This window comes from Electrophorus electricus, chromosome 14, assembly GCF_041902795.1.
Source record: "Electrophorus electricus isolate QZ-2024a chromosome 14, ASM4190279v1, whole genome shotgun sequence".
Classification (NCBI taxonomy): domain Eukaryota; kingdom Metazoa; phylum Chordata; class Actinopteri; order Gymnotiformes; family Gymnotidae; genus Electrophorus; species Electrophorus electricus.
The window spans coordinates 22,994,442-23,022,225 of record NC_137510.1 but is presented as its reverse complement, the minus strand read 5'-3'; the positions used below and the strand labels follow the sequence as shown (position 1 = coordinate 23,022,225).

Below are 27,784 nucleotides of genomic sequence, written 5' to 3'. Positions count from 1 at the left end.
TGTGTGTGTGTGTGTGTGTGTGTGTGTGTGTGTGTGTGTGTGTGTGTGTATGTATATATATATATATATATATATATATATATATATATATATATATATATATATATATATATATATATATATATATATATATATATAAATCACACACACACACACACACACACTGAAACTATACTTGCTTAATTATTTTACTCTACAATGTATGTTTCCATCTCTTTTTTTGGCAATACTGTAATAAGCATTTCCAATGTGGAGGAGTGGTCTGAAGGGAATATGCTGAGATATGGCTTTTGTTGAACAGGCAAGGGGGAGTCATGGGTACTTCCCAAAGTTTTCAGAACTCAAGCCGCACTTCCTTCACTCTGGCTCCAGTCATTCCTGCCCCATTTTGCCTGCCACCACTTTTAATGAACACTGCTGAATTTGCAAAGTTCCGTCACATTCTTTGTATTAACAAACTGTGGGACAACAGTGTAGGAGAGAATATAGATAGAAGGAGAAACCACTGAAAAGCCAAACACGCAAACTTCTGAATCTGGTCAGTAGATAGCAACAGCATGTAAGGGACAGAGCAGGAGCGTAGGATTTCAGGTGTTCAAAGCAGGAAGCGTACCGCAACAGAGGGGTTTCCAGCAATAAACAAAATTAGTGATCTCCAGAAATACCACAATAATGTAAAGTCTTATATTATTTATATATTTATCTTGCATATATACATTTTTCTCTATGCACCCCTGTTTCCTTTCCTCAGTTTGGACAGAGCACTCTCCACCATCTCACTGCGTTTTCACTGCGTATGTGTGTACATAGTCATACTGTGTATGACTATGTATGTGACGAATAAACCGAACTTGAACTTGAACTCTTTACATATTTTCCTTGATAATAAGTCTCTTGACAGTATGTTTCTATAGTAACTACAAAAATAAGTTCACCATTAATTTTCCTGTCATCTCAGAAGTGTTAGTTTGGTTGCAGTATGCTGAGAATAAAGAGCAGACTGTATAGCAGTATATTTATACCAAAGTTCTCTTGCTGAAGTTACCTTGTAATTACAGAGAACTAAAGGCCATTATATAGTAGAGACAAATTAATATTATAACAGACCCAAGTGATGCTGTTCCATATCAGAGCTAAAGAGGAGGGCCAGGCTTCTCTTCCTCTTGAGCAGGCCACACCTCTCAGTACCAGGTGGTGGATGAATCCCTATCATGCCCCTTTCTCACCTGCAGCAGTCAGGCACATTTGGCATGCCGATTGAAACAGTTTAACCCACCAAATTATGTTTCTACATATCATTTCCCTGTCAGATCACTTGTTACTATTGCCAAGGGGTACTATTGCAAAGAAACAAGATGAAAATGCAGTAAAAAGCTCACTGGATGATTCTGAGTTGAAGCATATTTTCTGTGGCATCTGTAAGCGACGGTTATGGAAACCTTGGCAGGAGATGAATCTCTCGAATGAGTGCATGGCTACAGTCGGCATGGCCATGAGTCATCTCTGGATAATGTTCTAGGCAAAGTTTGGTTTTTAACACCAGTGACCTTGCTGGAGATTGGTAGGGATACCTTTGGTAGGTCTCATGTTCTGCCTAAGGTATACTCTGCCGGAACAGCCATACAGATACCTAAAAAGGTTTCTCACAAAACTTAATAGACCTAAGTTTTATCCGATTTGTTTTACCGGGTCATTTGTTGATGTATTGGTGTATTTGTATGTGTGTGTGTGTGTGTGTGTGTGTGTGTGTGTGTGTGTGTGTGTGTGTGTGTGTGTGTGTGTGTGTGTGTGTGAGAGAGAGAGAGAGAGAGAGAGAGAGAGTATGTGTTAGTTGTTGAGGTTTGGGTTTCTGTACGTCTATGCTGTGGCATCTGTGATTCTGAAACATCTTCAGGAGTCCTGCAGTGTGCTATTCATCGCCATTCCCTGCTGTGTCCCACGCTTAATTAGGAGACGTTGAGCAAGGCGAGTTTCCCTGGGAGCCTGCTGAATGAACCCTCTGATTAGCTCTCAATCCTTCATTATGGCCTGGCTTGTCATTTGGGAATAGGCCACTCAGGACTGGGAGAGCTCATGGCTTCATTGTCCCAGCAAGAAAACCAGGTGTCACCTCCCCTTCAATGGACTGCTGCTGGGAGCCGCTTCATTTCACATGTGAGACCCAGTTCAGCGATATGCGTGGCCTGAGCACCAGTGAATGAAACCAACAGTCTATGCAGAACTGTCATAACTAAGCTTGCTCTTAGTGTGGATTGCTATAGTAATAAGCCTGCAAGGAAAAAGAGGTGAGAATGTGACACCCCAGGAGCATAGCTTTGATGGCAAAGTTGCGTTTGTAAGATGTTGAGGGAGTTTTTCCTTTTTCTTCTTCTTCTTTTTTTTTTTTTTTTGTAGCTGGAAATCTAAAGGTTGTGGAAAGTTTGGAACATGGCAGGCATATTAACTTAATACATAAACATAAATAGCATTATGTGTTTACTCCATGTTTCACGAAATATACTATTTAATACTTTGTACATTTACCACTTTATTTCATGGCAAATCATTTTAGAAGGATTGCTGTAGTGAGATGACATGGTGCAGGCTGCTGTGTCAGTATCTAGCATTGTAGCACTACAATTGCTAGCATTGCCTCATTGAGATTGTTCCCATATTCTAGTTCCTTTTAGTCTTATCTTGCATGAGAAGTATTCTCTTGAGATTTTCTTTCTTAACAAAAGGCCCAGAGCCAAATGGCAAGGCTTTGTGAAACCCTGGTCAGGTCTAAGAGTACCAAGTCTCAAGAGTGTATTGTTCATCCTTGAGGCCTGTGAAGGAGAAGTTCGAATGCTGATTCACTAGTGGAACTCATCTCACACCTGCTCAAGGTGCTTTATTTCTTTAGCGCAGAACAGGTGATTCGTTAGTTCATCTGTTTTTGTACATTTATTTTTCCTGTTGGATTTTCCTTGGCCCAAAAGTGTTTTGTTTCAGCTATTTTGGCTTAGACCGATCAATTGGCTCCTGCGTTAATGCTGTAATATACCTCAGACTATAAAAGGGGATATAAAAGCAACGGCGTAGCCTAATAAGCTATAAAGCTATAATTATTTTTTTTGGTATCTGCGGACTAAACCCAGCCCGAATTTTGAGATATCTTATCGTCGCCGCCTAAAACAAGAAGGACCTATCGTCACACTTTCAAATCAGAAAGAAAGAAGTAAATCATCTGCGCCTCGCTTTGCCTTCACGTTCAGAACGCTCGAGTCACTTGAAAAAGACCCGAGAAGAGCTCGTTTCATAGTTTAGAGCTCAATTAGGTCCCTGTCACAAAAAGACTTTATTATAAAGTAGTGAGCTGTAGAGCAGGACACCATTTCAAACGTCGAACAGCGGTCTCTGGTTTTGAGAGGTTACACCTTCCCGCGCCTCGTCCGTCCCAACGCCGCAATTGGTGGCGCGGAGCTGTTTTTCCCGCTGGGATTAAGGATGAGATGAGGTGAAGGACTGGAGAGCAGGGAAGAAACGGCCAAGTAAGGACGGAACACCCACACCGAGCTGGCGTCTAAACCTTCTGGAAACAGGGACTGGGGAATTCAAAAAGAGAGCCGCTGTCTCTGGGTATCTATCCGAGCGCGTTCGGCGCACACGGATTGTTTTCTCTCAGTTGGATGGTGTGCCAGGTAAGGCTGGATACTCGCGTCTTTACCTCCGAATAGGCTTCCGAAGATAGAGAATTAATAAAACGAAAGAGACGGGATTTGGCACTGGCGATACATTTCCAAAGAGACAGCTCGCAGGTTACTCGCCGAGTATTGCGCATTGGGAACAACCAAAAAAAAAAAAGTTCAAAGCCAAGGAATATGATTGTGTTGTTTTTGTAGCTCAAGTTAACTATTAACCTTTCGGAGCTTTGTATCAAGCAGTTGACTTTATGGGTAAAGATTGCATAAATGTGCCAAATCATTGTTATCGCATTCATTATTATGATTATTATGATTATTGTGATTATGATTATGATTATTATTATTATTATTATGTGGTTCACATTATTATGTGATGAAGTGGATAAGTTTAAGGCGCGTACAAAACTTAAATCCAGCGTTTGGTGAAAAGATCGAAGGCAGGTGACTGAACCTTATAGGTTACAGCACCTTTCAAAAATCTGGATTTAGCGAAGCTTTGAGAAATATAAATAGTGTACACCTTGTTAAAAAAACATGTAAAAGTACAGGCAACGCCTGTGTCGTCAGATGTTTACAAAATAAATAAATGTATAGGGCCTTCATTTCATTAAAAAAACTTGTTCAATAATTGTAAACAAATTTTATGTGTGTGTGTGTGTGTGTGTGTGTGTAATTGTATATTATATTTGTAGTTCAGGTAGTAATGCTTGATAAAGGATAAACAGTGTCGTTTGACAGTGCAGAAACCTAACCAGCGCAGTCCTACTGAGCAGTCCTTGGCAGCTGTATTTCCAGCCTGCAAAGTGAATGATAAGGGCTTGTGGTGATCTGTTTGTTCACATGAACAACAATGGCATTCAGGAAGTGCTTCTTACTGGTGGACCATCAAAACTCAACAAAGTCCTCGCTGTTTCTGACCCAGAGAATCATGTCTCCCTTCCCCCTCCTCGTCTCCTGGAGAGAAACCCCCTCGAGGCTGGGTCCGAGCTGCTTCAGTCAAATTTGTCCACGCTCCTCCATTCTCTCTCTCTCTCTCTCTCTCTCTCTCTCTCTCTCTCTCTCTCTGTCTCTCTCAGTAGGTGCACGCGCAGCATCGCTCACTCGTTCGACGGGATACAGGTCTTTGGGTTCAGGATGAAGGCGTGGTGGCCACTGGTCTTCCTGGCACTGATGCCATTTCCCAGCCCTGTAAAAGGGCAAAGTAAGTCCACATTTCTTAATCTAGTCCCGCTTCCTGCCACGTGCAATTTCAGTTAAGGAATTTCCTTCTAAGGTCACTGCTCATGTGGGTTTCAAGTGGAGTATAAACTGTGCAATGCGTTGCCGTTCTTGTTCGATATTTATATATTTTATTCTCAACATGGAAGACTGTAGATGAACTGGCAGTTTACATGTAATCCTAACTTGACTGTGCTTGGAAAGGAAGCGTCTACAAATGCATATTATCAGGCTACAACTTGTGACTGCATTGACATGCATCATAGATTGGGAATGAATAATTAAAAAGTTCAGAGGTTTATAGTTTTCATTATGCCAGTGAGAGAAAGAGACCAAGGAAAATCTCTGTCTTTTATATCAGAAGGTATGTATATGATATCCCTGAAGGGGACTTACATGTATAATTGGCTGGTCTGCTTCAAAGGAGCCTTGCATTCATGCCAGCTCCCAGAGTGCAAGGCACTGCAAGGTGACTGCAAGCATGGGGTTTCCCCCCCCTTCTTTTTCTTGCTTTGCTTCACCTTTCTCTCTTTCTATCCCCCCTCTCTCTCTCTCTCTCTCTCTCTCTGTCACTTTCTGCTCTGTTTGATTGGCAGCCTACGCTCTCACTCAGTCACAGGAAATTTCTTCACCAAAAGAGAGAAAAAACTCTTTAATTTAATGTGCGTGTTTAATGTGCTTTGTGTCCATATGTGACTGTGTGCTGTAACAGGGCACTAAAGGCTAACAGGCACGAGTGTGTATCTTTCACTGAGATAAATAAGACAATATAAAGATGAAATTTAGGCTGGTTTACTGGACAATAAAAACAGATTGTGTAGGCTATATCTAATGGGCAGAGCCGCACGCATTGGTATTTTGGCTCTTATTTGAAGTCAAAGTCCAGATGTATAGAACAGAAAATGTGTAAAATAACTAAGTGCCAAACTTGATGAAAACGAATGGGGAGTGCTGGATGTTCATGAAAACCATTTTGATTGCAGTGCTATGAGACTGTGTGAGGCTATTGCACCTGACAGAATCTATTTTTAAGGCACAAAGTTGTAATGAAATAGCACGAAATTAGAACGAAATGTCACCTTGAAACAGAGTGTCTCAAATCTCAACAGGCACAGTAAACAAATATGTCTGGCACAAACACAAAATGCTTTTACAAAAGGGTAATTGTAATTTTGATTTGCATGTAAATCTTTGACGTTCATAAATTCACCAGTTTACTTGCATACTATGATTTGCACATTTTGCGGTGGAACTATGTTAATCTAGCCACAGCTATGTCACCTCCATTGAAACTGGGGACATGTCAACCATCATCTCACCCCTCTCTAATTCCCACAATGTGCAGATTTGCGGTATTTTGCATCCCATTAATAACTTTGATGGCGGGGCACACAATATTCTCAACTCTTCCCTCCCCTGCAGGTGCTAATATCTTAATTCCCGTGGCAGGGATTTCCATGTTGTTAAAAGATAAAGGTTCAAAAGAGGCGTGTGGCTCTCTGTCAGGTAAGTAAGCGGAAGTGCAGTGATAAAAGGAGCCTGGGGATTTGGAGTAAGTGCTATCTGCCAAAGCACAAGTGTCTTCAAATGGATGAAAGATAGCCACATCAAAGACTGCTGGGTTCGCAGCTGTGCGTCTCTAAAATACAGACAGGAACGGGGCCTCCCGCTCGTACCTGTCTTTTCAAGTTACGAGTCGTCGCGTTTCACCTTTGCGATGGTAGAAGCGCGCCATGCCAAACCATCTCTGTGTCTTCGCGAACACTCTCTCCACTGCCGAAAAGTGGGAGTGAATTAGATAAGCGGGAGGAAGTCAAAAGTGGAGACGCTTTCGTGAGTGATCCTCCGGAAAGCAGCAGTAGCTGCAGTTCTTTTAGGATTCAGGGGCCTTTGTCCTGTCTGGAAGGGGACATAACACCCCATGTTTCCTCTTTCTTATTCACCGATCATGTGCAAGCACCTCAACGTTCCCGTGCCTTCACAGACCTGTTTCCAGTCGCTTCATCAAAAGTGCAGACCCGAATGCTCTTGAGTATGCCACGTGCGACAATGTTTCCCCCTTACCACGCTTCACAAATGGGGGATGTCTAGGCACGCTCTGGAGCATCAGGCTCGCTCGCTTTCGTCCTGTATGAGATGTTTGCGTCGTGTTCCTGTACATACGTATTTCAGTTTGACAAAGTGGCCATCAAAGGCACAGGCCTGTTTTGAGACTGCAGAAAAGAGTGTGGAGTGGAGGCTCTCTTGAGACGGCAGATCAGAAACCCAATCCTCAGTTTCAGGTTGGTGAATTTAGAGCAGTTTCTGTTACTTATACATGCGCTCATAGTTTTCACTTCATTCAGTGGTGCTTGTGTCTGACTACATTTTCTTTCCAACCCATTTTTTTTTAAAATGCCCACACTTGGAGTACAGTTCAGTACATATATTTTTATTGTAGTGTAACACATAAAATAACTGGTAGCATGTTAAAAAAATATGGGCATTCTCACTTCTTTCTGTAACGATGAATGAAACAGAGTTTGGGGTTTCATTGTGACTCATACACACATACATCTCGGCAGAAATGTATGTACAGCAGGTGTGGTGGCCAGGCACACGGGGCTAACACTTTATGGCATTTAAAACTAATTTGGGGTCAAAGCTCTCCATTAACGACTAATGAGCTGGCATGACCTGACCTTTTATCAGCAAGACAAAAGTTCTAATTGGTTGCAAATTTCAAAGTCTTTGAAATGGTGTCTCCTGAACTGGTCCTCCAATACCTCTTTCATGTCTTTAAAATAGTTAGGGATGGGTACAGACTCTTTGGGCCTACATTTTGCTACTACAGCACTTCCAAGTTCTGGAAAATTTCAAACTGTTTCAGACAGGAAAAATCATATTAAATTGTTACATTTGGAAAAAAAAATAGTGCATCCATTATGTGCTCTATGCTTTGCCTGTATTTGATATCCTTTTTTCTCCAGTGTCGTGTTTTCGTAATATTTGATGTAGTACTCTGGCATGTTCCAAATAAACATTCTGAAGTGAATACAGTACTGATTCTGAAGTGGAACTGAAAAGATTGGCTCGAGCAGGAACTGGCCCATTTGGATCGAAACCCATCCCTGGCTATGAGAATAGTGCTGTAGTCTCTAGCCTAGGTTTAATAAGCCACATTCTCTTCTCTAGTACCATCTTCTCTCACTATGCTCCAACTTTAAATAACATTAAAATATCCTCCAAATGATAATGAATTAAAATTTCTGTAAGTAAATGATCTTGTTTAAGCTGCTCTGAGAGTGTGGTTTGTTATATAGGCATGTGTAGAATTGTTTGTTTTTCTGCGTTAGCTAAGCCATTACCTCTCCACTTTTTCATGCTTCTGGAATGTGTTCAGTTTGAATGCGCACAACATACAGCAATATGTGACACTTACATGGTGGTCAGTGTGAAGGGTGAAATATCCTGGTTCTTCTCTTTCAGTTCCAGGTCCACGAAGAATACGGTTTAAAGTCCTGGGGCCAGGCAAGTTACAAGTCTCATGGAAAGAGCCAAAGGGGGAATATGATGGCTATAGGTTCATTTACAACAGTGCGCCAGGTAAGAAGCATGAACCTGTGTAATGGCCTTGATAAACCACCATTCATTTTCTCTGATATTTGTTGTGCCTGTATGTACTTTTTTAATGCTTAAGGATCCCTAACTCAGAAATTCATATATTAACAGTTTATCCATTCACAGTAATGGACCACTTTGAGCTGTACAATGATTTTTAAAAATCATATTTAAAAAAAAAGCAACTGAGGTTTATAACAAAGCACAGAAATTCCAATTGTGTGCTGCGTGATGAGTCAGACACTCATGCAGCCCAATCTTTTAAAACCTCTGATGGAAATGTCACGCATCATATTGCAAATGTAATATGCAACCATGTAATTGGAATATGATATTTTGTTCATATTGTATGGCCCAAATGACAAAGCAGATGTATATCTTTCCCATTATTGCTAAAGGACTGCCTGTTTATAAACACATATCAACAAGAGGTCTTGGATTAAGCTCAGATCTAGCCTAACCACTGGGCCCAAGCCCTGGGCCCAAACCCTGGGCCCAAGCCCTGGCCAACAACAGGGCATCTTGAGAAGGTCAGGTGTTTATTAACCATCAGGCCCTAGAGCTCGTCCTTTTATTAAAGACCTAAAACCCCTCACCTATGGATAACAATCTAAACACGCTCAGAACAGTCTGGCTCATTTCTTGGTGAAAACTCAAGCTTTCAGAGTGGCGTTTAGCAGCTTCCGCTATGAGGTTAAGTGAAGTTAGACCAGCAGCTCTAACAGATGGGAAGGGCAGCTGTTTTAATTATAGCAGCCTTTAGTCTAACTCTACAGCAGTGTGAAGTGCTGTCATTAATTCTGTCGGAAGACGTGAGGTGTGCAAGCGATATGAAGAACGAGGACGGCCAATGGCTGGAGTCTGTCAGTGTCCACAGGCTGCAGTGGCTCTTTGTTGGGGTGGGGTAGGGTGGAAGCCCTCTGCCTGCGGTGGTGCACCACAAGTGGAGCAGGTCAGAGAGGTCCCCATCGGATCCTGCGTTTACAGGATCAGATGTCAGCTGAGTGAGTTCCACATCCCTTAACAATGCTACCATCCCTGGGCGGGAAGAGGGGAAGAGAGAGGAAAAATAGCAACAGAGGTCATGTCAGGTTTATGGTTTGTGAAAATCTGTATTCTGTCCTGCAGAGTGTCTTTGCGGTTATGGATTTCCTGATCTGAGAGCTAAAGGGGCTCCCACTGTAGTCTGATGCTCTTTGTCAGTCAGACTTGGCTCTGGCTATTGCCTCTGCTGAGCTCAAAACTAAACAAACATAGTTAAACTTTACTATTGGGCTGAAAATCTTGGATTTTGTGTTGTCTTTTCAAACGAAAACACAGGAGGCAAATGTTCTCATGATGCTTACAGCTGGAAGCGTTAATGTTTTAACAGTAGCTGTAGATTAACCAGTTCCTTTGAAAAAGCCTTCAGTTTCACAGTGGCAGAAATCAAAGCAATGGAGCTGACCTACCCACCACTCCAAACTGATTTTGTCCTTTGTATCTCTCCTGGGCTCATTTAAACAAATGAGAAATTGAGTGCTTTGATGTCCCCTCACCAGGTTTTGCTTCAGGTGACAGATCCACGGCACCTTTGTCTCACACTTCTCTCTTAAGTGGTGCCCACTCATCAGCAGACTGGGAACTTCAGTGCTGAACCTCTTCGGCCTTCCGTAACCCCAATCACACTCGCTGCAGCCGCTGAGCAAGTGCAGTTTCCACCCCCCCGCCCCAAATTGATATCTTTGTGGTCCGCAGGGATTTGAATCGGCATCACTGGTCAGTGATGTGAACTGGGGGAGACAGTCTGGGTTTTCAGATATAGGGACGGAGTGGAGGCCACATAACGGCGGCTGGAGTGCTTGACGTGGAAACCTGGAGAGGTTAAGTGAAGTGGAAAGTGAGGCTTATCTAAGGTCATAAAACAAACGATAGAAGCCCGCGCCACTGTCTGCAGCTTGCCTTTGCAAATCACGTGTGCATGTAGTGGATATAATAAATGAATATGTGTGGAACTTGTCTGTCTCTAGTATTAGCTATTTTGTCATATTTAAAAGAAGAGAAATGGTTTTGCATGGGAATCTGAACAGATTTTGTAATATACAGCTGAAAATGTGTTGCTGTTCAACAATTAACATATTCAACATTGATTTGGATTTCTGCACATTAGCCACAATTAGCACTGATTTGTTGCAGCTTGACATGAACCATAAATTCAATAACATTGCTTAAAGCAGTGCTACAGTGTCGGAAGAGTAAAGTCAAAATTAATTTGCTGTTCTCTCAAGGCAAATGTAGAGGATGTTAATTTTGTTTTGATAGTTTTGTGTAGCTATATGTGTTTTATCATTTTTATCTAAATATTACATACGGGAGAAGTTTGACGGAATTGTGCTTTCAACTGGTTGCAAAGTTCCAATTGTATTACACGCGCACACACACATTAGACTTGTAAAAAAGGAAAATAATTTTTTCTTTTGCAGCCAGTAAGCGTCAACAAACATATATAAGGAATAAATTCCTTGAAAACACAGCAAGGCATACAGATGCTTAAACTAAAAGAAGGACAAAGTGTCACCAGCTGCTCTACACTTAAAGGAAACTCATTATTCAATATGCAAGCAAGTGCAAATATTTATTTATTTGCATAAATTTTTTAGCACCCAGCCACACAGAGTGTAAAGTATAGGACACATCGCACGTGGCTTTTCCGAGCACAGATATTACGCCGCTGTAGCAGAAGGTCAGACATAAACACGTCGTCCTGCGGCATTAGGCTGCTACGAGCACCCCGTCGCATGTTGCCAAATCACCCGCAAAATCCTCACTACAGGATTATCCTGGCAACCCATCGCTTCCATATCTGACATTGAGGAAGGGCCCGCCCGAGCAGGGAATGAGCTTTGATGGCTTTGTTAACATTAATGGCGAGGCAATGCACCGCATACTAATCAACCTGCTGTCACCGATATGCATTCAATCACAGGTGGCGAGAGGAATGAGCTTCGCATGGCGAAGGGAGAGAATAAGGCGATAATACATGACTTCAATCCCACGAAGGAGTACACAGTCAAGGTTATGACTGTGAGGGGAAGCCAGCAAAGTAGAGCACTTCACGCGAAATACGTAGGTATGAAAAACACCAGTGTCATGAAGCCCTCCTACTGCACCTGCTGGTTATAGACAATTTTTTACACATGCTGAATTACTTGGGTTGCTACAGCTAAGGACAGCCAGCTGAATGGCGAGAGCACTCAGCTGCAGAGACTGAAAGACACCCTGCCTACACAAGACCCCACAGAGATATCAGGAGGTAAACTGATTGTTCCTCTCACATACCCCTTCATTAACCCCTTCACACCTTCAGAACGTTCATGTCTTCATATGAGGAATTGTTGGTGGAATTTTTGGATTGTTGGTGGAATTGACCTGGTTGCGTCCTGCGTTTCAAATGTCATATTCTTTGGTGTTTTGGTTTTTTTTGTTGTTCTTGTTGTTGTTGTTGTTGATCAAAATCTTGATTGCACTTTTGCCGTTGAGAAATGTTGCTCTGCCAAGATATCTGTTGGCCTTTAGGAACCAGAGGTGTGTGAGGACTGAAGGAATGAATCCGCTGAGGTTCATGGCCCGCTGGTGCTGGCTAGCTCCCCCGTCCCTGATGCGCTTGATAAAAATGAGCATGTTCACGAAGCCGAGGTCAGAGATGAGGATCCCGGCTGAAACTTCAGGCTTGGAGTCCGCCAGGATCAGTCTTCCTTCCATCTCTGCTGGTCCTGTGCGCGAGGCTGTATTAGCTTACCTTCAGCCTTGCATCGGGGCTGTTCTCCACCATTCAGCGTTAGCGCGATGTATGAAGAAGTGTGTGCTGTTATTACGTGCTGCTATGAAACATGACAGCTTAGTAGATGGTGCTTTGAGAGGGGCAGAGAGTGTGGTTTTAAAAAATCTGTAGGATCATAATTGGAGGGGGAGCCGAATCCCAGTTGCCCATGCGAGTGCATTGTCACACAGGATTGCTATTATCCAGCCTGATCAATCTGCTGTTTTCATTGGCTCCTTCAGTGCCCCAGGAGTAAAGACTGTTACGGGTGTACTGGGCAGAGCCATGGCCATTCATTTTAAAGAGTGCAAAACCTCATCTAGACTGAGAAGGGTTTGAAAAATGCTGTAGGGCTCAGAGGTGCATCTGGGCCCCTCGTCACGACGATTCGGCCGAGGCGATGATGTGTTGGTCTTGGACGTCTTGCTTGTTGTCTTTAATTTGGGGCACCTCAGCATTAAACTGCTATGCAGCATGGGATGTAAACTGGGCTTCCTCTTAGGAAGCTGAGAAAGAACCTAGCAGCCTGTTTTTTTACTCTCCTCAAACTGCAGTAATTAATGGGCCAGAGAGGATGAAATTTGGCACAAAGACCCGTTGTGGGTGGAAGTTGTTTGAGGGAAATAAAGTGCCTGAGAGGATTCGCAGAGACAGTTTGGGGGCGGGGCTCTAGGACAGCCCAGGGCTGTTTTTTGACTGTAAGTGCTATGACCTGGACTTACTAAGTACTTAATACCTTCATATCAGATTGCTGCTTTGCAGTAAAGCAGTCAGGGGATGCATGGAATTGCTGAAAAGAAATCTGTGTTCAATGGCTAGTGACTAGTGTGAATGACGGAGTTCTCATGTGGTCATTTTGGCCAAACAATACTGGGCTTTGGTGCTTATCCTGGCTAGGCAGAAAAAGGGATTTTTTTCCCCCACATTCACCCAGTCACCCCCAGGTCTATCCAACTGTGGTGTGTATGTGTGTTTGTACATATGAGTGTATACTGTGTGTGTGCTGGCTGGGGTTGTGTGCTGTCACACAACCAGACCTCCTTTTGATGTGTCTGTCCTGAGAGTGTGCCCAAACAGACAGAATGAAAGTAAATGGCTATCTGATGTCCTCGTGCGGGCTGTGAAACTGCTCTTTGAGCTCAACAAAGGTATGTTTTGTTTTTTTTTTGTTGCTGTTGTTGTTCTAAATCGCTCCGTTTTCTCCACTGATGAATGAACCGGCAGCCTTTCAGAGCAATGCCAGTCCTAATGTTCACAACATTAAGAGTCTGGAGATGCCACCTGCAACCCTGATTCATGTTCAACATCTGGGCGCAGCAGGCTGTCATCAGCTTTCCCTGTCTCTCACTGATTCTGAATGGCTGTGGGCAGGCTTTGAACCATTAAGTCCAGAAATTACAGCGGCGTGAGCGAGGAAGAGCTGTGATTGTTTTGAGAGAGACAGAGAGGCAGACAAAGGGAGGAGGAGGCGCTCCTCTCAGACAGCGGCTAGCTCCAAGCTAGTTAAGGCCACCTGGACTAGTAAGTTTTGTCTTTCGGCTCGTGGTAAAAGGCGGTGAAGGTCAGGGGCCACGCCTGCCAGACGCGTAACCCTGTGGATAATGGTGGAGGAGTGGAAGGGGCTTGATAATAGGCTTTGCTGACCCTATTTATCAAAGGGCAAGATACTGCAGGGCGTCCTGGAGGGTGGAGTGGAGGTGGGGGCAGGGGTGTCATCGTTGAGTCGCCCAGTACCTGCAACCACTGTAATCTGCTTCAAAGAGAGACACACGGAGACAAACACACAGTGATGTGTTCCCATTCCCATCAGAGGAAGAAACCCAAGCTGACGGAGACACATGGAACATTAGCCTCTCTCTAGATGGCCTCTCTTGCTAATGGAAATGTGTAGTCTGGTGTGATGATATTTTCGATGTGTAATTTATTTTCCTGCGAGGAAACATTTTTAATGAGGGATCACTGGTACGGAGCGTTATTTTAGGCAGCACTGTGGAAGGCCCAGGCCACAATGGCACTCCAGTGCCGAGCATTAGTCTGGGATAGATGTCGGGAATGCTAATAGCATTTAGAATGCTAATAGCTGCCGGGGTTGGCAGTGATAAGGGCAGCTTTCTGGATTGCCATCACAAAGAAGCAGAGGCTCTAGGAGTGTCTCTGAAGGATAGTGCGAAGGGAAGGTGTCCTATCAAACATCGGGGCCCGCTGGTGGAAGGAGCCGATAGGCTTTGGCCCCATGGCCCCGCTGGAACAGACACACTGTTTGTGGTGGCTCTTGTCTGCTCACCTGGACTGGTCAGGAATTCCGATGAGGCCTTTGGCTTTAGCCTGGATCCTACGTGTTCCTAAGCATAAGGACGTAATTCATACCCAGGACCATATATGTTTTATGCTGTGCAAATGATATATAATAATGTTCTTATCTCATTTCAGCTCATTTAAAGTATGAGTTGCATCTCCTTTACATCGAGGAAGCTCTATCACACACTGGCAGTGCTCGCTAATTGGCAGGGCCACCATGCCTTGCGTTACAATTACAGGAGTGTTTCTATTATTACGTGCTCGTTGTGCTGTTTTCAATGACAGACACGAACTCCGCTACTTTCATCAGCTCAAGCTGAGTGTTTAAAATTCTGTTCTGATAACTCGCCTCAGGACACTGGTGCAGCGGTTTCCTCTTAATCTCACACTGATTGAGTGACTGTGTGCAGAGTCTGTTTTCTTGATTAATTCATGGTGCGGCTGTACTCTGGTGTAATCTTCCCAGCCATATGGCCAACGTCCAGCTTTCTAGAGCCATAGCTGTGTCACCAAAATGGCATTAGAGACCCTTAAATATTGTAAAGACTTTTAGGCTTTTTCGCTCACTCTGTTCCTGGTTGTTTAATATGGTCTGATTCGATCTGCCATGTAACCAAGAAAACAGCAACCAAGTCAAGGATCTGACTGTTGTGAGATTAGCTGACCCAGGAGCAAACTGGTATTGACTTTATTTGCTGTATTCATCCCTATATTGCATTTAGCCTGTAGTGCTTTTGGTCAGTAGACTTTAATGAAAGATATGTGCCCTGGTTATCTGCCCTGGTGTGTTGGACGTCATTTACAGAGGAGTGCAAGTCCTATCATACAGCAGAACTCCACATCTGTGGCCTGTTTTTGTTTATTGCTCTCCCTGACCTAGGCGTCCATGGCTTTCCCCGGCAGTGGAGGCTATTCCTTTGAAGACCAGTGACATCATTTATTTATGAGGTCATCGATTTTATGCAATACCCCGGGCTTTAATTAAGGTGGAGGGGGGGCGGGGTTAGCTCTGGTTCAGTCTCAGGGTTCAGGCACATCTGTCCAAACTCTTCTTTGAGCGGATTTCGGAATGCTCTGCACTTTTACCTCGGGAAAGTCTGAGTGGGCTTCTGCAGTCTGGAGACGTGTCCTTCATGCACACTGCGTGATGCGCTCGCTTCTCCTGCTCCCTCCTGAGGAAGCCTGTGGAAGAGAGGAGAGGAGCCAGCTGTGAGGAGTAATGTGCAAGTGTAGATGTGCATCTCTTCTTGATGAGGCAACCCTAATAAAACGCTGCTGAAGGGGATTATGGGGTCATAGGAGACTGACCTCTCTCTCTCTCTTTCCCTCGGTTTCTTCTCCCCCTGGTCCATCGTCTTTGAGTCTTTAAATCCCTTTAAAGATTTGAAACGTTCTTTGTTTTCACAGCTGTTTGTCTGAAAAGGTGTAGGCAGCCAAACAAATGGTTCATATCCGGTGTTGAAGGTCAGCACAGGCTAATAGATGACTTAAGAGGTTCTTCTATGACACTCCTCACACATAAAGTCAGGAGAACTGAGGCAGCACAGGGCGCGAAGGGGAGCTAATATTTTCATAACACCCGTCAGAGCTGGGATTAAATTCTGCCCATGCAATTATATTTATAACCACATTAATTTCTTGCATTATTATTTATTTAGACTTTTCCCTAAAGGGATTTTTGATGTCTTCGGTGGAGTTTTGTGTGAGAGCTGTCATGTGGAGTGCACACTGGTGCGCACACAAACACACACACACACACACTCTCTCACTCACACATCCAATATGCAGTAAAGGCCCGGTGTCTCTTATAAAATGATGAATGAAAAATAAACCAGTGGCATTTTGTGAGGAAGACATTTTTCCTCACGACCACTGGTGGAGTAGCAAGGGATCCTGGGGATGTGACATGACAGGAGCTTGTTAGGCTTGTGTGATACTCACCTGTCAATGCTGTTAGAATCAGGAAAAGAGCAGACACAGTACCCTAACACTGTGTAGCTAATGCCTGTGGGCTAACTGTGGGAACTAGGCATATTCTACTTGTCCAAATAGATATATTACAATCATGAGTTAATTAGTAAAAAAAAAAAAAAGTTTTATTTGAAGTTTTATTTGAAATCTGAACATTAATGTTAAATGAGCAGTTTTGTTTAGCGTACACAAAAGAAAGAAGGGTGAAACAACACCTGCTCTTTCTTCATCAGAGTGCTGAAATCTTTGTCAATATCTGTGGTTAAGTATTTTTCAGTATTACAGTGCTCAGTAGTTACAAAGGTCTTGTCAAATAGCTTTTAAATCAGTGGTGAGTACATCGCTTGTGTGTTTACAGTTATGAACTTGTGTTCAATTTGTAATCACTGCTCTGTTTTTTGTTTGCCTGGTACAGTTATGTCTGCTATTGCCCATCGCACACTTGCAAACATTAAGGGATACTGGGGCACAGTGAATATACATAAACATAAACAACAACAGTTATGCAACTTTTTAAAAAGCCTTCCTGTGTCATTATATGATATGTGGTATGTGGTAGATGATCGTAAACATTTAGCATCTGTACATTATTAATTTCCTCTGTATAAAACTATATAGAGCTATATGGTTCAGTGCTGTACAATGGAGTTGCAATTCCCTCTAGAATGACTATTGCCTGCAGTAAATATGCATGAAATAGGTTATGGAAAATGTCTTTGTTATTCATTGGTTTAGTCTTACACTTAAAATATGAGAGAAATATAAGCATTTATTTAAGGAAAAAAAACATAAAAAAAACATATTATGTTGAAATTTTAGTCATTCCTAGAAATGTTTGTGAACAAAATCTAACTGACATATTTATATATTACCTTTGTAAAGTGGCTTTGCTGTTTGAGATGTATTTATTGCATTTCACACTGTATGAGATGCAGCCGAAATCCCAGCAGTGTTGAATGTCACATAATATGATAAATATTTTCTGGCAATAAACCCATGATGCTAGAAAATTACAATATTCTGCTTTTGTCATCCATAAGCGACTTCGAGAATGCATTTCCTCTACTGACATAATTCCACAAACCATTTACATTTTAATCCCACATACTTTGTTTTCATTTCGCCTTGATGCTGTTTATTTGTGGTTTGTGTGAATTGTCTGTAAATTCAGGCTGCTCCATATTGGTTGATTTTAGATGTGCTTCATAGCACCAGTGACACAGCAAAATGTTGGGGCAGAATGTGTGACATTGTCAGAGGATAATCGTAGGCTGTCTTTGGCAGCAGAGGCATTAAACTGACTGCTGTGGAACATGCCACATCAGACGTACAAAGACCACAGATTTTAACTCACAACCACAGAATTATTTAATGATTTGCGATTGTCATCTGTGACAGTATAATCGCCACAATAATTGCTCAGTGTAAAACCGGCTTTGAACATAACTCCTATGCTCTCATACGTTTGTAGAAACTCTTTAAATAGTCATGCATGTCTTTCTGTTTCACTTGGGTATAAATACAAAGTAACATGCAGTTCAGATATCCTTACTCTTCCACAAACAAGTGGAAGATCAATATACAAATAAAATTAAATAATTGGTTATTGATCTTTATAAAATCAATAAAAGAGAAGTAATAAAATAGCCATTAGAAAGCTTCACACCTGATAATAACAATCTGTGCACCGTTAGGGCAAAAACCAAGAAGTTTCAAGTATAAATAGAACTTTTGTGCAACAAATTAAAAAGATGGGTTTGGCATAAGAATTGTCAGGTTCATGCAGAATGAATCTAATCCCCACTATAAAGTATGCATATGAATTTGTGATGTTGTGCGGCTGTTTTCCCATCCACAGGCCCTTGGAATCTTCATGGACTCTCTCATACACCGTGGGAGTTTAGATCAAAATCTGGCTGCCTCTGCCAAGAGGTTAAAACCGACAATGGTCCAAAGCATAACTCAAAAAACTGATTCACTCACCACAGAATGAAGCTTTTGCAGTGACTGTTCCCAGTCCCCTGACTAAAACCGTGTTGAAAGCCTGTGGAGCAGAGTATTCATGGAAAGGCTAAGGGCCCCACAGAATCTGAACAGATTCCATATGGAAGAATTGGCTTTTCCTACCACACCCAGTATTATAAGAGAAGATTTAGTCTTGTTATCTAAACAAGTCAGTGTGGGCACAGTAATAAATGCAGGTTTTTTATTATTATTTGAAGATGTTTACCTCACTAAAAGCTTAGATTTTTCTTATATTTTCAATGTAAGAGCAAGCTGATACAGAACAAAGCCTTTTTTTTTTCATTTATTTTCAGGCAATTTTACAACGACTGTCAATTATTCTGGAGAGGCTCGCATGAGATACAGTATGATACGCTGACATAAAGTTCAGAAAAATACTTATTTCTGCTACACTCTTCACCACAGTGTACATTATTACATACATGTGCTTACTGCATAGAAAAGGCAGATGGCCAATAGGGTGAAAGATTGAGCTTGATGAAGTGCAAGGCCTGTACTTGGCCTGTAGAAGAGTCCCGGGCATAAGGACACTGCTGCTCTTGACCTTCACATGCGGAGTGGGCCAGAGACTTGGCCTCATCGCTTCTAATTACAGTACCTTTCTAATGCAGTGCTTGGCATGAGATAAGTAGCTCACTAATTACCAGAGGGGACAGTAGTGCTCTCTCGCTCTCTCTCTCTCTCTCTCTCGCTCTCTCTCTGTCTCTCTCTCTCTCTTACACGTATCCATTGAGTCATTCTCATATAATCACTTTTATATTGCAAGTGTCCAAGATTCAATGCTAAAGTGCAGCATCTTTCAAATATGCGGCCACTTTTAGTCCGCAAACTGCTTGCCCTGGCGCTTAATGGATGTTGGCATTCGTTAACCCTCTGGGGTGATATGGCGTGAAGTCTCTGATGGATGAGGGCTGGCACATTCTGATTAGGCCCTGTACTTTTGCACTGGGCTACATGAGCTGACTGCCTCGTATACGCTTAACTCAAGGTGCTTTACTTTTATGAACAGAGAAAAGCCGAAGGGCTGAGAATGGCGGAATCAAATAATCAAATAATCGGCTCACTTATTTCTTTTTCTATACCTTTTGAAACGGATATCATGGAACTGTCGGATTCTGAATTTTATTTGGCACAGTGTGGCGTAAAACCTTTGCTGAAACATGCTGGTGAATCATAAACTGAGTATTTTTCAGTGATCAAAAGTAAGAATGACATCCTTGTGATTATCTGGGAGGGGAGATTAATGCGCGTTAAAAGTCTGAAATGAGGTGTTAGAGGTGGACTTTCTAATCTCACAGCACAAAGTTCAAATGAGTCATGTAAAAGAGAAGAGGTGTACAAAGAACCAATTTCTTAAACAACGTATTTATTGGTTTTCAAAGATCTTTACAAAAACAAGGTCAGTTGTCATAGTAATCGCACAGAAGTGTTGTGCAAAATATAACGTGCCTTCAGAAGCAAAACTGCAAAATGAACACACTGAATATAGTGGGAGTTATGGCAAAGGAAAGTAGAGATTATAACAGTGACATTAATAATAACACTGATGATGAATGAGAGTACTTGTAATAATAACGATAACAACAGCACTTACACAATAAAGCAAATAGATGTTCATAAACATAACCTACATTCCTTTCAGTAATTTCCATGCAGGTGATATCTATGGCGTTTGAATGCAAGTTTTTTCAGTGGGACTACATGAGCAATCTGTGCTGTGCACATATTAGGAGATGGAACATATAAAAAAAAATCCACAACAATAAAATTAAGAAATTTTGCTAAATAATTGATTCCTAGGAGCTATTCCTGATTATCATTTAGCACTATGTCCTGGCTGTACTTTAAAATGTATAAACTTGGCGACAAATTCAAATGTTTATCTAATGATTTCTCAATAATTACATATAAAAGCTTTTTTATTGAGGGTCTAGAAAGTGCTAATGTAGAGGCAGAATGGTGAATAATTAAAGAGGAGCTTCTGGCTGCCACTGGTGACTGTTGTGTTCAGTATAGCATGTCACCGACTCCTATGCACTAACCCACTTTACATATTCCCAGTACTGTACTGGTCAAAATAAATGCACTGTGTGTTCATTGTGTATTGGTGCTGTCCTGTATTTATTGCATGGTATTATTGCACTGTACTGTGTGGTTTGCACTTGTGTAGCATGTTGTCTGTTGCATTAGTTTTGTGCTGCACCATGGTCCTGGAGGAACATGCTTCGTTTTGCTGTGTACTTGTATATAGCTGAAATGACAATAAAGCCCTACTGAACTTTTCATACTAGGAGTTTGGAAATTAAAGGTGACACACACACACAGTGGCCTAAGGCTTTTCTCGTTAGCATTGTTCCCATACTTAACCCAGACTCATTCAACACAGTCCCTGCAGGCCAGACGCTGCGAGAGTCTGTGCTTCACTAGAAACCTGGAGAAAGCACCTGACAAAAGGAAATCAGTGTAAACCCAACTTCACTGCCAGACAGACTTGGGCCTTTTTAAAAAAGATTTGTCAAATAGCAGTTAAAAAAGGAGAAATTAGAAAGGCAAAAGCAGTAGATGAGCTTTGAAGGGAACCAGACAGTAGTAACAAGGTCCTGCACTCTGAATAATTAAGTAGGCCGAACGTTGAGGGTGTGAAACTGAACCGGAGGCTAGCTGTAGGCTAGAGGAGCATGAGACCTGAACGTTATAAAACTGAAGTAAAACAGCATGGAGTCTGGGTTGGGCCATGTGACTCAGCACTCTGAGCTTGGTCAAAGGTATAACTTTACTATCGTGGATTGGTCAGATGTACTATGTATTCCGTAATTGGACGAAACTCAGCTAGTAGCTTAGAATAGTTTTAAAAGCTGAGTACATGCAGTATTGGAGATCAGTCGGTTTTAAGAAGCATGTAGGATCGTAATTAGCGTGCTTTGCAGTTGGTGCATAGGGAGGAATCTGGATGTGGGCTGGATCATTGTCCCTACACATTAGCATCAAAAATGCTTTTCAAGGTCTTTTCTCCCTTCACCCTCCCCCCTCCTGGTGCATTCAGTCCACAGAGGGGTAAATGTGAATTGACCTGTGGCTCCCCTCATGCCTCGTGCCAACTCTGGAAAGCAAGAAAAGCTCTTTGTGTGTTCCAGGCAATGTCAGATTCGTGCCTGTATTTTCCTGGAACTTTGGGCCTCATTCACTAAGACAATGACACACTCAGTTGATTTCACTGGTGACAGTGCTACCCCGAGCATGACAAAACCATTCAAAAATCCTCAAAATCCTACGCTGGACTTAATCTTACACTGTCTGTTAGCGCAGCTTGTTTGGACTGAGTGGACCAATTAGCTATGCTGGCTCTTTTAAACGGAGCCAGCCCTTAACCGGCTCAGCAATCCTGGCAGCGAGCGGTGCGGCTTCCAGAAGCCATAACATATTTGCCGTGGCACGCCATCCGAGAGAAGGCTGATGTAGATGCGGCTGTGGTCTACGTGTAAAACCTGCCCTGCGGAGGTCAGGCCAACCAGCTCTGCTTCCCTCTGCCTTTCAAAAATAGCAGTCTGCATTCTTTTGGAGAATAGAGAAGCTGGGACCAGGCTTTCTCCACGCAGCCAAGCAGTGTGGGCAGGGAATGGTTTGAATAGCTGAATGGTATTTAAACACGACTTTTGGACTATCTCTCAGCCTCTGGTTCTTTTTCTTAGTCTCTCTCTCTCTCTCTTTCTCTCTCTCTCTCTCTGGCTCTCTCTCTCTCTCTCTGTACACTCTTGGTTTTTATATGACAACAGAGACATAATCTCTGGATTGTTCTGCCTTAGAAGGCCCTTTCAGATGGTTTGGATTCACATTCATATCTAGGAAGAGCACAAGCATCTCAACTTTGTGGATGAGCATGCTGCGGATATATCACGCATCTGTCCGTCCATTTGATTTTACGATAGATTTTCTTTCAGCTAACTATTTGGAATTGTTTATACAAAGCTGCATGAACGTCTTTGATATTTTCTGTTTTGTTGATATATCACTGTTACCACATTGAGTGGAATGAGCTGGAATGAATTTTTGAAGTTGTTAGATCCACATTTACACAGGCACATTAATCCTCATGGCAGTAGTCAACAGAACATTTTATAATACAGATTGCCTTTAGCATATGGTAAATACCACTAACAAGATTATATTAATGAGAACCAAAAAGAGGCTATGAATATCTTTTTTTATATTAAAACTTTGTAAATAAAATTTACATGTTATGGCCTAAAGTAATAAGTGTAATAGGTATATATAATAATCAGATGGTTTAATGGAAATTTTCTAGGCCTTGGCTAACACTATAAGGAAATACTGGAAGATGACTCATGGATATTTCTCAAAGAAAAATTGTTTATGTGTGAGTTCTGGGGGGGGGGGGGGTTAGAAAAGAAGGTTAAATAAAGGGCTTCTAAGTTCAGATAGAGTTGTGTTGTGTGTTGTGGTTCTTCTCCAGCCTTCTATCTTTGATGTCTTGGGTCAGGCAGCTATTATGTGCCGTTAAATTTCATACATCCCTTTCATTGTGAGCCCAGACAGCGCACAGCCTTTCAATTGACCGCTAAGCAAAAAAGCCGGGGGGGGGCGCCTCTTGCAGGAAGTGACCTGACATTAGACGTTTACGTCTGGTCTCGTTCCGCATATTATGTTGCTTAGTTTGAGCCACTCATTTAATGTTACCTTTTTCTCTGTTTCTTTATTTCGTCTAATAACTGCACATTAATAGTCCTCACACTTCAGCTCTGCTGGACTGAGGGAGACTGACACATCTTTACATGGACTTGCTAACAGAGTGTCATTACTTGACGTCTCAGTAATGGGCATTTAATGAGAATAATATAGGGGACATGAAGGAACATAATGTTACCATAGTCTCACCATAGGTGATTTTTATCTAATTTTCTGAAGACTGAAGCTCACGCACAGAAATGCCATCAGAGAACGAAAAGGCAGAATAAATGACGCATAAAATCAGGGCATTTATAGAAGAGCACATCACTTGTCTTTCTTGATCCACACTTTGATTCTCGAGTCACAAAAGATGCCTCGGGGCACGACTACATTGTCAGTGTCATGTTATTCTCACCTGCTTGTCTGTTTTTCTCTCTCTCCAGCATGTGCGTTTGTCTGCGTGCGCCCCCGAGGAACAGCCGGGAGCGCCCGCCACGCCCGGCGGCGGCATCGCGCAGAGCGCGTCGGCATGTGAGGCGCGCCGGCCCGCTGTCACATGACCTCGGGCTCCCGAGACTCTGAGGCACCCTCTGCTGCTCGCCTCCGAGCTCTGGGGGATGGGGGCGAACCAATGGGGCGGGATCAGAGATGAGCCGGGTGCTTTCTCACCTCTCATTCCCAGCAGCACGCTCCGGCTCTCATGTGAGGCAGCACGGCGCCCCCCACCCCTCGCCTGCATCCAAATGAGAGGATCTTTCTGGTTTTTTTTTTTTTGGTTTTTTTTTTGCTGATGCGCTCTCTGATTTCCCACTGCACTTGCCCTGAGAGAGCCTAACAGTGGCGCCGAGGCATGCCGTAGCTTGAGCTGCAGCTCTGTTGTGCTGATAAAAAATGGAAAGCGAAGAATTGGGAGACACAAGGGTTAATTAAACAGCCCTTTAGGCTGGTGAACGGTCCTTTATTGAGCTGTCCTGCCGACAGAGCTGAATTACTTGCCCTTGGTCGAAGGTAACCGAATTGATTGATCTACATTCAATATTTTCCTTTGGCAAGGAGTTACATTTTTGTGTATCTGACTATTAACACGAATATCTCATTTTTAAGACGACAGATTATTTAGCAGCGCACAACAGGCTAGGAGCAGAGATGGCGTGCTGACTGCTGAACGCAACGCTCACCCCTTCAGTTGTTCAGCATTCAGCACTTGTTAGGGTGGCTTGTGGAGGCCTGGTGCTGGATTTAAGTCTTTTGGGATCACTGCTCCATTACGTCTGAACCCCAAAGTTTCTGCAAAAAATGAGGAGAGATGGAAATTTCGCTATATATCATGCTTTGGAGGCAGAAGGACCCATTCTACAAAGAAATAAATGGCTAAATGATGAACACAACAGACTCCTATGCCACAAACAGAGAGCTGTCCACTGCTACACTCAGTAGATTTACTGCTGTCACTGGGAGCCCATCCATTACTTCTCATGTTGAAAACATGTGTGTTTATAGCGCTGTGCTGCTTAACTCTGGTGGGATTTACTAGGGACAGGCTATGATCACTCTCACACACACACACACACACTCTCTCTCTCTCTCTCTTGCTCTCACATGCACATTCACACACACACACACACACTCGCACACAAGCATATTTCTGGAGAATTTCTCAGGAGCAATTCATCTGTCTTTAAAGATTCATGTATGCTAGCTTGAGCGGAGCCCAAAGCAAATCGTGTCCACTGTGAGAACGGCTCTCATGGCAGTGTGTTTATTATACCTATTATTGTCATATTGTTTTTCTTGTTTTTGTCATATCATCTTCATTTGTGCTTTAACAAAGTGCCTTAATAAAAATGTGCTTTCCCTCCATGACTCAGGTGTGATTTCTTCCTACCTGTTCTGCTTTGTGGAAAAGAGGAGATGCATCAGATTACATCTGCGTATTGGACATTTCCAGTTTACGTGGCCATGAGTGGTAAATGGCTGGAGTTTTTCATGAACTTCACCTCTCTCCTGCAGACCAGTTCTTGTGTTCGACTCCAGCGATCGCAGACATCGTCATCCTGGTAGACGGCTCGTGGAGCATCGGCAGGCTCAACTTCCGCCTGGTGCGAACGTTCCTGGAAAACCTGGTCAATGCCTTTGATGTGGGAATCGACAGAATCCGTATAGGTATGCTCACCTAGCCTCCTGTCATCTCTGAGCCATTAGCATCCTGTCCATCCTCGTAAGCACTGTATGGTTTTTCCAGTGAACTTATTGTGAAGTGCTGTTCCGAGTGGATGGTTGACAAAATGCATAGAAAGCATTGGTTTCTCATGCTTAGGACTGGCCCAGTATAGTGGAGATCCCAGGATTGAGTGGCACCTCAATGCCTTCACCACCAAAGATGCTGTGATCGATGCCATAAAAAACCTGCCGTACAAAGGAGGGAACACACTCACAGGTAGAGCAACACAGTGTTCCTGCTCCCACGTCTCGAGACAGAATCAGCTTCATGGTTGTGAACAGGAACAGGAACATGTCAGTGTGTGAGTGGATTGTGATGTCAACGAGGAGCTCTACTGCATTCATGGATTGACTTGGCATTGATGGCGGGGAAGCACAACGGCTCTTTTCCCCGTCGGTTCTTGTCTAGGTCTGGCCCTTACGTACATTCTGAAGAACAGCTTCAAACCGGAGTCTGGCTCTCGGAACAACGTTCCCAAAATTGGAATCCTGATTACGGATGGCAAATCCCAGGATGCGGTTGACCTTGCTGCCCAGACCTTAAAGGATGCTGGCGTCGAGCTCTTTTCCATTGGTATGAGAGGTTTCTCAATGAGGCACTGTGTAAAAAGACATACCTTGCAAATACTGAATACCTTTCACACCTGCATGTAGTGTAATAGAAACTCAGGTTATATTGTGGTTCATACCAATGGATTTAAAAATGTTCAGTAGCCAGAAATTGGTTAAATAAGCATATCTGAGACTGGCACCTAGATGGGGTGAACCATGTGTGATATATCTGACAACTACTCTATCATCAAATACACTGCACATGTTCGTACACCTGCTACTGCTGCTGAAGTAAGTGTGTGTGCCTACAAAGTGTATTGTGTACCAAAAAAAGTGTGTTTGTGTGGCTGCGCTCGCATGTGTAGGGGTGAAGAATGCCGATGAAAATGAGCTAAAGGCCATTGCCTCTGAGCCAGACGAAACTCACGTCTACAATGTGGCTGACTTCAGCATTATGAGCACTATTGTGGAGGGCCTGACTAGGACTGTGTGTGATGGTGTAGAGCAACAAGACAAGGAGATCAGGAGTGAGTCCCGCCTTTATTTGCAGCCTACCTTGATCTGGATATGTTTACAGGTGCTTTTGTATGGCAATATGCACATATTATAAACATGCATATACATGTGTATGTCATAAGCCTCATGCTTGTTTTACCTGGTGTCTAATAACTCTTATACTTCTGATATGTGGAGATTCTGTCCCTGAAGAAACAGTAGGCTCTCCTCAGGACCTGGTGACGTCTGAACTGACAGCGCACAGTTTCCGGGTATCCTGGAGCCCCGCACCAGGCAGTGTGGAGAAGTACCGTGTGATGTACAAGCCTTCCAAAGAAGGCCCGGTAGACAAGGTCACTTCCTAACATCTCTCCGGGTTTACAAGCATTTACAGAATAATAAAAGTAACCTTCACGTTTCCTCTAAACCAGGAACAGTGCAGAGCTGCTAAAACACTACGCTTCAATCACAAATCAGATCAGCTAAACCCCCAAAGCTCTCTTTGACGTCTTTCCCAACACTTTCAAACAGAAGTGAGCGATCTTTTTCTGGCCAATCACATATCCGCAGAGACGTGACCAGGCAAGATTAATGACCGCGAGTCAAGACCTCTTTCATCATGCACTGTACACTTAACCAATCAGACTCACTCTGTTCAGCCCTCTTACTGATCTGCTCCTTGAAGCAAATTCATCTGCATCTCACGTAGGTGTCATTGGAGAGAGAAGGCCTCCTGGTCAATGGGCTTACTGCTGTCATCCTGATATTCATGGATGGAATGTTGGGATGTAATTTAGGAGATTTAGAGGTGTCATAATTTTTCAGTGGCCCAGATGCTGGGGATGTTGGAGACATGTCCCAGCCACGCTTTGAAATGGCTGATTTTGTCCCCATCACTTCTTGAAAGTGTACTCTGAAAATATTTTATGTAACAGCATCCTGCAGATACCTGTCCAAGCAGGCTGTGAAATTGGCACTGAAATCACACGGGAAAGTGCATTTGGTCAGCCCATGCCTCTGATATGACACGTGACTAATGGCTGTTACTGCACATGAGCTCTTTTCCATTCAAATAACAAAACAAATTATTTTTTAAACAAAATAAATAGAAACTAATTGTGCTACAGATTTTAAGCCATAGCTCATAGTTGCTGATACTTCTTGAACGTAGCCAAAAAACGTCCTTCAACCTCTTCTTTTCAGTCCCATCGTGTATTTCTTTTAAGACATATTCCAGAGGACCTGATTTCTTAAA

At 42.9% G+C, this 27,784-nt stretch overlaps 1 protein-coding gene across 10 annotated transcripts in view; it reads left to right on the top strand.

The window, feature by feature from the left end:
- The first annotated feature begins 143 nt into the window (after positions 1-143).
- Positions 144-27,784, top strand: part of col14a1a (collagen, type XIV, alpha 1a) — a 75,397-nt gene continuing 47,756 nt past the window's right edge. For 7 of the 10 annotated variants that reach the window (XR_014116876.1, XR_004776569.2, XM_081696133.1 and 4 more), the window contains exons 1-10: positions 144-3,662; positions 4,742-4,866; positions 8,352-8,468; positions 11,449-11,592; positions 11,686-11,775; positions 25,273-25,425; positions 25,580-25,699; positions 25,892-26,056; positions 26,400-26,561; positions 26,728-26,882. Coding sequence is in view for 8 of the 10 variants with exons in the window: in XM_081696133.1 (XP_081552259.1) it covers positions 4,800-4,866; positions 8,352-8,468; positions 11,449-11,592; positions 11,686-11,775; positions 25,273-25,425; positions 25,580-25,699; positions 25,892-26,056; positions 26,400-26,561; positions 26,728-26,882 (1,173 nt within the window). In the remaining 2 variants the exon portion in view is untranslated. The remainder of the gene's footprint in view (positions 3,663-4,741; positions 4,867-8,351; positions 8,469-11,448; positions 11,593-11,685; positions 11,776-25,272; positions 25,426-25,579; positions 25,700-25,891; positions 26,057-26,399; positions 26,562-26,727; positions 26,883-27,784) is intronic. The other 3 variants (XM_035530672.2, XM_035530674.2, XM_035530676.2) reach the window with 3 other exon arrangements.